The 11,350-nt window shown below is 46.0% G+C and overlaps 1 protein-coding gene across 1 annotated transcript in view; it reads right to left on the bottom strand.

Annotated features, from left to right (window-relative positions):
- Positions 1–11,350, bottom strand: part of MERTK (MER proto-oncogene, tyrosine kinase) — a 112,651-nt gene that overhangs the window by 65,505 nt on the left and 35,796 nt on the right. Inside the window, exons 3-4 of the mRNA XM_077773492.1 lie at positions 8,418–8,518; positions 6,268–6,441 (exon numbers count right to left, since the gene is read on the bottom strand). Coding sequence (XP_077629618.1) covers positions 6,268–6,441; positions 8,418–8,518 — 275 coding nt within the window. The remainder of the gene's footprint in view (positions 1–6,267; positions 6,442–8,417; positions 8,519–11,350) is intronic.

Consider the following 11,350-nt stretch of genomic DNA (forward strand, 5'->3'; position numbering starts at 1 on the left):
GGATCACTGAGAGAGAGAAATCCACAGCAAAACTTAAGACAGGGCTATCAAGGGGCACCTGGGTGGCTCAGTCACTTAAGCATCTGACTTCAACTCAGGCCATGATCTCACAGTTCCTGGGTTCTAGCCCCACATGCTGTCAGCACAGAGCTTGCTGCGGATCCTCTGTCTCCCTCTCTGCCTCTCCCCATGCTCCCTGCATACGCCCCCTCTCACTCTCTCTCCCCTTAAAAAAAAATAATAAATAAACATTTTAAAAAATGGGGGAGGAGAGAGGGCTATCAAACTGGTGTTTGTAAGAAAGCAGAAAACTGTCACATCTAGGAGTTAGACTCACCAACAAGTCAGGTCTGATTTCAGGATGAATTCCAATATGATTTCCAGACATTCTGTGATAGTTACTAGCCCAAGGTATTCGAGAGCATCTCAGAAGAGAAGTTGGAGAAATAAATGGGGGAAAAATAAAACCAAGCAGATTTACTAGTGGTTGAACAGTAGCCAAGAAAGTTGATTTAATGAACTGATGTCAACTCAGAGGCCGCCTTTATCAACAGACCACTGGACTCTGACCTTGGTTAGAACAGAATCTAGATTTTCATCAACAACTTGGAAGAGACACAAATGGCAGCTGACACAAAGCAGGGGGATGATTAGTTAACCAACAAGAGAACTGACGTTCTAAATGGGTTCAGTGGGCTAAGACAATGGCTTAAAATTTCTAAGGATGAATGGTAGGCTGAAATTCCAAAAATAATTAAATATACAAGAAACAGGAGAACTTTGGGGCACCTGAGTGGCTCAGCTGGTTAGGTATCTGACTCCTGATTTCCATTTAGGTCATGATCTCACAGTTCATGAGTTCAAGCCCTGCATCGGGCTCTGTGCTGACAGCCCAGAGCCTGCTTGGAATTCTCCCTCCCCCTCTCTCTCTGCCCCTCCCCTCCATTTGCTGTTTCTCTCTCTCCCTCAAAATAAATAAATAAACATTAAAAAAAAAAAAAAGAAACAGGAGGGCTTTGACTTTGGAGTAATTGATGAGATAAAAGACCTAAGGATTTCAGTTAATATCAAACTATAATCCTTCATCAAAAAAAGTAATACAAATGGCATTACCAAGAATATTGTGTCCAGAACACTTTACTGCAGCCTCCATTGAACTTATGCATGTCTTTTCTTTTAAAAAAAATTTTTTTTTCTGTCTTTTATTTAATTTGAGAGACAGGGACAGAGAGCAAGTAGGGGAGGGGCAGAGAGAGAGGGAGACACAGAATCTGAAGCAGGCTCCAGGCTCTGAGCTAGCTGTCACCACAGAGCCTGACATGGGGCTCGAACCCACAGACTGTGAGATCATGACCTGAGCCGAAGTTGGACGCTTAACCAACTGAGCCACCCAGGCACCCCTATGAATGTCTTTTCAAAACAACACCAACATTACTAAACTCTCAGAAAATAGAAATGGTAGGGATATTTCCTAACTAGTTTTATGAGATCAACAATACCCTGATACCAAAAACTGACACTCCAAAAACAAAATTATAGGCCATTTTCCTCATGAGCATTGTTGTACAATAAAGAATTTAGCTTTTGTCCCTTATAATTTCCTGAGTGACAGGAGTAGCTTTGTAACGCTAATGAGGTGACTCACAATGGGCCCCTAGAAAACTTCAGGGTCAAGACTGGTAACCAGAATGACCAGCCATGTGATGACAGGGTTGAGGGGTCTGGAGATTGTGTTCAATCACATGGCCAATGATTTAGGCTTTTTTTTTTTTTCTTTAATGTTTCTTTGTTTTTGAGAGAGAGAGAGACACGGAGTGAAAGCAGGAGAAGGGTAGGGAGAGAGGGAGACACACACTCTGAAGCAGGCTGCAGGCTCTGAGCTGTCAGCACAAAGCCCAATGCAGGACTCAAACCTACGAACAGGGAGATCATGCCTGAGCCGAAGTTGGATGTTCAACCAACTGAGCCACCCAAGTGCCCCTACATAGCCAATGATTAAATCAGACGTGCCTATGTAAGGAAGCCTCAATAAAAAATCTGTCCCCCAAAGCTCAGTAGAGTGGCCTTTTCCTGGATCTGCCAGGAGGGTGACACACCCTAATTCAAAGAAGAGAGGGAACAGAAGCTCTGCATTGAGGACCCTCCCAGACATCACTCAAGGTGTACCTCTTGTAACAAAACTTTAATCATTAAGTATTGTAAATATTTCCTGAGTTCTTAAAGGGGACCAATGAGACCTCCAAATTTACAGCCGGTCAATAAGAAGTGCAGGTAGCCTGGGGACCAGCACCCTCATCACCTTGGCGCTTGCGACTGGCATCTGAAGTGGCAGTCTTGTGGCAGACTTTGGGGAGTTAGGGTCAGAACTGAATTGCAGTAACACCTGGTTAGTGTCACCCTAGGCTGGCAGTGAGGCAGAAAAATTCAAAATTCTTGAACTTAATAGTAGCAAATTGGATCCACCACAGCACATCATTTCTCCCAGGAATGCAATGATTGTTTAACATTTGAAAATCAAACCAATGTAATTTGCCATAGTAGGAGAATAACAGAGAAAAACTCTAGGAGTGTATGATAAATAAAATTTTTGGCAAACTGAGAATGGAAAGAAACCTTTTCAACCCAGTGAAAGGCATTGTCCCAAACCCACAGTTTATTTCATACTTGGTGACTGGGACAGAGACATCCACTCTCCCCACTTTTATTCGGCATCGTGCTGGAGTCTTGGCCAGTAAAATAAGGAAAGGGACAGAAATAAAAAGACAATGAGGCACCTGGGTGGCTCAGTCGGTTAAGCGTATGACTTCGGCTCAGGTCATGATCTCATGGTCGTGAGATTGAGCCCCGCTGTGCTGGGTATGGAACCTGCTTAAGATTCTCCCTCTCTCTCTGCACCCACTAAGCCTCTGCTCCATGCGCATGAGCTCTCTCTCTCAAAAGAAAAAAAAGCGTTTTTTTAAATAAAATAAAATAAAATGAAAACACAATGGCGGGGCACCTGGGTGGCTCGGTCAGTTAAACATCTAGCTTCAGCTCAGGTCATGATCTCATGGTCTGTGAGTTCAAGCCCCATGTAAGCCCCGTTTAAGAGCCTGGTGCCTATTTTGGCTCTCTCTCTCTCTGCCCCTCCCTTATTCACACTGTCTCTCTTACTTATTTTTCTCAAAAATAAATAAATGTTAAAAAAAATGGAAAAAAATTACAATTGCAAACAAAATTACAACAGACTCTTGCAAAACTGTCAAGCTGATTCTAAGCTTTATATGAAAATAGGCAAAAGACCCAAACTGACACTCCACCAAAAGGATGTATGACTGATCTATAAACTCAAGAAAAAAAATGCTAAAATCTTTTCTAAATCTAATTTAAAATTAGATATTAGGGAAATGAAGTGCAAATTAAAAATTTACCATTTCACAGCCACTAAAGTGTCTGAAATGAAAAAACTAACCATATCAAACGTTGGCAAGGATGTGGACAAGGCAACTGGAATGCTCATCCACTGCTGCTTGGAACAGAACTTGATATAACTTTAGAACACAGTTTGGTGGTTTCTTTAAAAGTGAAACACCTACCTAGTGTTTGATCCAACAATTCTTCTCCCAGGTATTATCCAAAGCAAAATAAAAACATATGTCTCTCAAAAAACTTGCACACAAGTATCTGTCACTGCTTCATCATAGCCAACCCCCATAAACACCCCAAATGTTCACCACACAGATAAAATGTAGCACATCTGTACCACACAGCACTATCGGCGATAAGTATGTAGTACTCATACAGCAACATGGATGAATCCCAAAAACGTCATGTTGAGGGAAAGAACCCTGAGACAAAAGAATATACACTTTGCAATTCCACTTATTTAATGTTCAAGAACTAGCAAAACAGAGTGGCTCAGTCAATTAAGCATCTGACTCTTGATTTCGGCTCAGGTTATGATCTTATGGTTTGTGAGATCAAGTCCCGTGTTGGGCTCTATGCTGACAGAGAGGAACCTGCTTGGAGTTCATTCTCTCTCTCCCTCTCTCCCTCTCTCTCCATCCCCCACTTGTGCTCTCTCTTTCAAAATAAATAAACAAACATTAAAAAAAAAAAAGAACTATCAGTACTAATCTGTGATGACAGATTTCAGTACACTACTGCCTACGAGAGGTGGGGACTGACGGGAAGGGAGCATAGGGACATTCTCAGGTGATGGCAGTTTCTATGCCTTGATTGAAGGGATGGTTACATGCGTGTCTACATTTATCAAAACTCACTGAGTTGTGCATTTAAGTTCTATGCAACTTAACTGTATGTCAATTTCACCTCGATGAAAACAAGTCTGTCGTTACAGGACTTCAGAGTTACCATCCTAAAAAGGGTTCAAAATGACTTTGAACTTAGAAATAGCTTGATTATCAGCTTCTTGGGGAAACTCAAAGAGAATTCCGATGGAGGCAGAGAAAAGCATAATATTCCTCGTGGAGTCAGGAGTTAGGAAAATGATTCAGAAAGAAAACCGAGGGGCTGGCATTCACTTGCTGGTCTATTCTCGCCATAAATATTCAGTGAGTGCTTCTATGTGTCAGGCACTGCCTTGGGACAAACAAAGTCCTTGTCCTTGCTGAGCATATAGTCTCTGAGAAGACAGACAAGGACACTACAGAAATAAATGAGGTGATTATAGACTGTGGAGAGTTCAACACATGACTGGTGACTGGGAGTCCATAAAGAGGTGGGGAGGACTGAAATAGTTGAATGACCAAGGAAGGCTTCCTGGAAGAAGAAATATTTGAGTTGTGTCATGGGGGCAAAGGGCATAGGGAAGGACACTGCGGGCAGACAGAAGAGAAGATGCAAGGTCCTGAGGCAGGAAGGAGGGCAATGTGCCTGAGGAAATGACAGACAATCAGGATGACCTGTGCTTAATAAACAGGGAGGAGAAGGTGTGTCGGTGTTGGGTTGGTGTGTCTGGGCGGTGACCAGAACTCGCAGGGCCAATGGGCAGGGACAGGAATGACTCTGAGTGACAGTCTAAGATTACAGGGAGCCACTGAGGGGGATGGATTAGAGTGGGGACAGGGCTGGAAGTGAAGAGACCAGTTAGGGAGCAATTGCTCTGGCAGAGTGCCAGCAGCGGTGTGAAGCAGGGATGGAGAGAAAACAGATGCAGGACACACCGCAGAAGCAGAATGGACAGACTTGCTGATGCATTTGGCATGAAGAATGAGAAAGAGGAAGGACGGGCCAATGGTGATATCATTGACTCAGATGGGGAATTCTGGGGCAAAGTGAGTCTGGAAGGGAGGCGGATCAAGAGTTTCATTTTAAGATAGTTATGTACCAGCAAGTGAAGATGCCAAGGAGGCAGTTGGATACATGAGCCTGGAGCTCAGAAGAGAAGGTGGGGCCAGAGATACAAAGCCCAAGGCCATCATTGCACAGATGGTATTGAAGCCAAGGACGGAGGGGAACTCTCCCAGGGTGGTGGGAGTGTCTCAGAATGAAGAGAAGTGGGTCCAGGGATGCGCCTGTCAAGGGCAGAGGAGAAGCAGTGAAAGTGGGAAGGAAGCCAGGAAGACTGTTCCAGAAGTTCATGCCTGTGTTCTCAGTACCTACAACAGCCCCTGGGATACAGCGCTCCCTGGCAACATGGTCGCTGAATGCATGAAGAAAGGAAGGATTTGGGGGTGGCACCCTCACTAGATATTGCTGAAAGGATGCCAGAGAGGGGTCCACTGGCTTTGGTAGCATGGGAAATGGCAAGGGCGTTGACTCCAAGAGCATTGTCAGGGGGGTGATGGGAACGAAGCTGAGATATATTTCCATTGGGATGGGAATCAAGATGACCACCATCAGTGAAGCCACAGTCCACAATGACTCAGTCATCCCACAGCAATGCCGCGTGACCAGTGCAGTTTCCCGCTGTCAAACCTCACATCAGGGGTCCTCACATCAGTGGTTTCCCGAAGCCCATGACCGGCCAGACCGGCCAAGCCCCAGCTGCAATGGGAGGCATGAGCAGGACCCGGGTTCAGGGACTCTGGACACTTCGCCAGCTTAACCACAGACGCCCTTCAGGGCTTTCACCCACTTCGCAGCCCTGGCCTGTGAACTCTCACTCCTCAGGTTCCTTTTCCACGTACCCTAACCTCAGCTGCCACACCCGTGTTTCATTCCCTTCTACCGTCTGCTGCCAGTGCGCGGCGGTGGTCACCAACCTTTTGATCCCTTTCACTATTAGAGAGAAAATGATAAATAGATCACACGATTCGGACTTACCAGGTACAGTTAGAACGGAAGGGGATTTTTCTGGCTGTTGGTTAACACGGCTGCTGTTCTGAACCCAGAAAATGTTGACGGGCTCAGGAGGGCCCACAGCATGACAGGTAAGGTTGAAGGCTGTGTTTCTTGTGACATTCAGGCTCTCAGGCTGTCTAGTGAAGTGAGGAAGACCTGCGGAGAAAGAGTTCAGTGAAAGAATGTTCCAGATCTTCAAGGAAAGGCAGAGCCCTGAGGGGAATGGAGACTGTTCCGAGACCTTGGCAACAGATTTCTTTATATTCCACCTCCGGTCTGAAATGGCCAGCTTACACCTTCTGAAAGCTGGCTAAGAAAGAATAGAAGCTGATTCTTACCCAACTAGCTCCCTGCCAGCTTTCTAGGACACTTTCTCAAAGGGGTTATAATGGTGATTCAGAACTGGTTTTACCAGAATGGAGGCCTGGCAGTGTTGAAATCAGGCATTACTCCAACTCCTGGGATACGCTGGCACATTTTTCAGTGTTTCTTACCAAAATACACATGGAGTAAAAATAAAGCCACGTAATAGGTCCACCTGTTTTTGAGGACAATCTACTGTGTGTGTCCCTTTAAGATGAGTGATCACGAATTTTTAAATCTGCACACTTGTATAGGGCTTATACAGAACTGGCCATTTTTCAAAGTGCATCCTAATGATAATAGTTGTAGACACAATTACATACTTCCAATCCTAAGATCTTTGACTGTAATTCAGAATCAAGGCCATAAGGAAGGGAACTTTAGAGCTATCTCAGAGAAAGCCAGTGAGTACTTACTTGTGCCAAAAAATTAACAAGCCAACTGTCCTCAGGCATTTAAACCATGTTCTTTGGGGACTGGGAACTCACAGATCTGGTCCCAGAAGGAATGATGTGGGAGTGGCATAATGGGCTTCTTTTTTCCTATTTCGATGTTTTGTAAAACTCCATTTGGACCTAATGTGATCCTGCCGTGGGCATTTTGTTGGGATTCTGACAAGTTAAATGTCCTGTCAATAGTTTTCCAAGATTAACAACAAAAGTAGGGACACCACCATCCTCCTCCGCCCCCTCGTCCGTCCCCCAGGGCTGATGCTGACGGAACCCTGAGAAGGCATTAGCTGTCCAGCCTGGGATGGGCCTAGAGCAAAAAGCTCTCACACAGACTCCTCCGAGGGGCCTCCCCGCCTCAGGCCTCCTGCAGCATTAGTGGCTATGAGGTTTAGGTTTGCAAAGGAATGGGCAGCAGAGGAACCTTTCCCTGTGAGATGGTCCCCGAAAAACCCATCACTTGTTCTAAACCCTGTGGTGAGGTGGGTCCGGAGAAAGCAGAAAAGAAAGGTGTTTGGGTGCTTCTGCTGGCAAGGGTATCTCAGAAAGCCAAGATGCAGGGGCCCTGGAGGTAGCCCGTGGGCTGGAGAGGAATGATCACTGTGGTGATAAAAGAGGTGCTTCCTCCTCGGAGGCGTCCTTGACAGGCCCCGCCATTGCAAGACCAGGCACGCACACCAAAACCCGGGGCCTCAGGACCTGGGCTCTCTGAGGCATCAGCTCACATCCCCTCCTGCAGTTCAAGTTCCTTGAGGACAGAGACTGCCTTCTCCTAGTCGACGTCTCATTTGTACCGGCACTGAGCCTGTCTCATGTCACATCATGGAACTGCCCTGAACCATTTACCCGACAAACCCTAGGGCCCAAAATGAGTCCCAGATGGAGCTACTGACCCAGTTCAGGAAAAGCACACACCCTTCTGGTTCCACCACCCACATGTGCTGATGCTGAGTAATGGGCAAATCACCACTAGACCAGGCGAGGGGTATTGGTGCCGGCACTGAGAACCTGATAACGGAATGTGCATCACTTCCAGAAAAACGTCTCCAGGTTTCTAAACTGTAAATAACCTGAGGACAAGGAAGTCCATAATCCATTTTTAATCTCAGCCCTACTGCTCAGGATAGAGCTAAAACTTTGAGAACTGAATTCAGGTCATTCATGTATTATTACCTAAAGTCTAAAAAGAGGATCACCTTAGAACATTTCAGTGCTTATGAATTTGCAAAGCTTGATTACAGAGTTATAAATGGGAATGCCAAACTCTAGAGTTTTATATGGAAAGGAATGAATACAGGCCACTCTGGCCTCTGGACTTACCCTGCACCTCGATGTAGATGGGGTCAGACACAATCTCTTCGTTGTTAATTTTCATCTTACAGATATACGACCCGTTGTCTGAACGCTGCACACTGGTGATGCTTCAAAGGAAACACAGAAAGATATTTACACTGAATACCCTTTGAGTTCCTGCTATAGAAACAGGACATTCTTCAACCTCTTTATCATATGCAAGGAGTGTTAATCTTCTGTGTCAATGTGGCTAGGTCGTGGTACCTAGATATGTGGCCAAACATTACTCTAGATGTTTCTGTGAAAGTATCTTTTCAGATGTGATTAGCATTTAAATCAGTGGAATCTGAGTAAAGATGACCCTTCACCACATGGGTGGGCCTCATCCAGCCAACTGAGAGCCGTACTTATGAGCAAAGACTGAGGTCCTCCAAGGAAGAGGGAATTCTGCCTCCAAACTGGTCTTCCCTCGGTCTCCATTCGCCAGCACCCACAATCACATTACCCAATTCCTTAAAATAGCTTTCTCTCATTCCCTCTTTGGTTCTGTTTTTCTGAAGAACCATGACTAACACATGCTGTCACTTCTCTTGCCTTCTATGGAAGGCTCTATGCCAGGGTGGGTTCTCTATACTGGGGTATTGCCCCATCAAGGCATTTTGCGGCAAATCTGTAGGATTGTTTATGTGGGCACGATATCTGGGAGGCACCAAGGCTTTTAGGAGTCAGGGGCACCTGTTCCATATCCCAAATGACTTTCTGAGACTAGAACCCAATTCCATTTACAGACACACAAAGAATTTTGTCTGGTCTTAATATCCACCTCATTCCCAGAACTGCAATGACCTGAAAATGGGGACTGCCATCCCTCTGTCCTGTTTGGAAGTTGGCCATGACTCAGATCACGGACGGCACCTCCCTATTTGCGGCTGCCACGTGTGTGGGGGCATGCCAGGGTGCAAGGCCCTGTGTATTCTGTGATCTCTCCTGGAGTGGTCACACCAGGCATCTACATGTTCCCATTCATACTATTTTATCATAGATCACCTTTCTTTCGTGTTCTTTATACTACAGTTTGAACACTGCATGTTGTAAAGTAGCTTCTATAAACAGGTGGCCTTGGCTCTAAGAGCTTGAGAATCCTGCTTTCCACCCTTCAGACATGTTTACACACAGGAAACCTGCCCTTAGCTGGGTGTGGGATGGGGTGAGGGAATGAGGAACTCTTTGAAATGCCCTCAGATGCTCTCAAAGGGAGGAAACCTTCACTGGCCCAAAAGCACTGATTTCTTCTACTGTGCTCATAGGACAGAGCAAAGGCCGAGGCTAGAGAAAGTAAAAGAAGAAAACCATGGAGGGGTCCATCTTCCATCCTAGTAGCTTGCTCCCTGATACAACTTATTTATCCCAAAGCAAAATGAAACCCATCCCTCAACCCATCAAGGCTTGAAGCTTAGTGCTTAAAAGAGACCAGGAAGCTGGCAAGGTCAGAGGGGACTTCGTCCTGGTCCATGGGCCCCACAGGCAGCAGATAGCAGCTGCCAACATAAAGAGCACGGTGGCATTAGGAGCCAACCTCCAACAGCAAGGCCCCTTGTTCTTGAGGTTGAACATAGGGGTTTCAGAAAAACACGGAACATTTTAAACTACCACTTCTCCCCAGGGATGCCATATTGCAGCTCCCTTTTAGCTTTTGATAAAGAGTAAGTAAAATACATGTCAGGAATGGTGTCAATCTAGAATGAGGGGAACCAGAGCTGCTTGGGTTAACATTACCCCCTTATTGTTCCCAAGGAGGAGGCCCAATAATGTGACTATCACCTGTCACCTGCATTTCCTCACGTGCCAATTTGAGCAGCGCCCCACTGACTTAGAATGCTCTGTCTTCCCCTTTCCCCTCATTCCTGTGTAGGAGTGATATAATTTTGGAATTGCACCTGATGAATGAATGTTGGACTCGGGGAGGACTCGGGATCAAAGGCCAGATCTCTCCATGCTTTCGGGCAGGAACTGAGGTCACAATGTCTAGAGGTCACTGAGAGAACATGGAAAGAGACCTCACAGGACAAATATCTCCAAATAAGGGATTAGCTGCCCTTCCTCTGATAAATCTCCCTGGATGTCACAGTGGGAGGAAGAAAGAGGGAGAGAAGCAGGTGTCTAGAATGGTGCCCTGCCCAGCGTGAGTACCAGCAAGTGGCTGAATGGTGCACCTGCTCCCAGGACTCCTGAAGATTCTGCACGGCTGAGCAGGCTAGTTTTCTCTGCAGTTCAAAAACAAGCAAACAAACAAACAACACACACACACACACACACACACGTAAAACCAAGCAAACAAACAAAAACCAAGGTCATGGCTAGCGAAGAGGGGGTCTTTTCCACATATTTCACAGGTTCATTTTAGAAGAGGAGTCATTTTCTCAAGGCCAGGTCCAGGGGCTGGACTGACGATGAGATCTGACAGGCTAAGGACAGTTGTGCCTCTGAACTCTTGGCTCTGGCTCAGGGTCCAGGTCTCCGGTGTTGCAGCAGCCTTGTCACATCACTTAGGTAGCCAGGGACCAGAGTGCAAGTGAGGGCCATAGAGGGATGCAGGGCAGAGCCCAAGGATGCAAAGTACCCCTGTGAGGGGGGGCAGGCGGGCAGGGAAATGAGAAACTATCGGGCACAAGTCATAGTTTAGCAGCACAGCTTGGACTGCAGAAATCAGACGCAAAAAGGACAAAAGTTCTAGGAGTATCTTAAGCCAACCAGCAAGGAAGGAAAATTCAAGCCAGGAGGAGAAAAGGAGAGCTCAAAGGGAACATGATCAAAACTTTGTCTTTAGTCATTCCTATCCGGGAGAGGTCAGCAGTCCCCTGGGGAGAAGGGCTACATGCCTGCATTAATTAGCAAGTCCAGATCCAGATTTTCCACAAATAATTCTAATTGTTGCTTCCTAGACATGCAAGTCAGAGCTC

The sequence above is a fragment of the Crocuta crocuta genome, unplaced genomic scaffold (genome assembly GCF_008692635.1).
Source record: "Crocuta crocuta isolate KB4526 unplaced genomic scaffold, BGI_CrCroc_1.0 scaffold67, whole genome shotgun sequence".
NCBI lineage: Eukaryota > Metazoa > Chordata > Mammalia > Carnivora > Hyaenidae > Crocuta > Crocuta crocuta.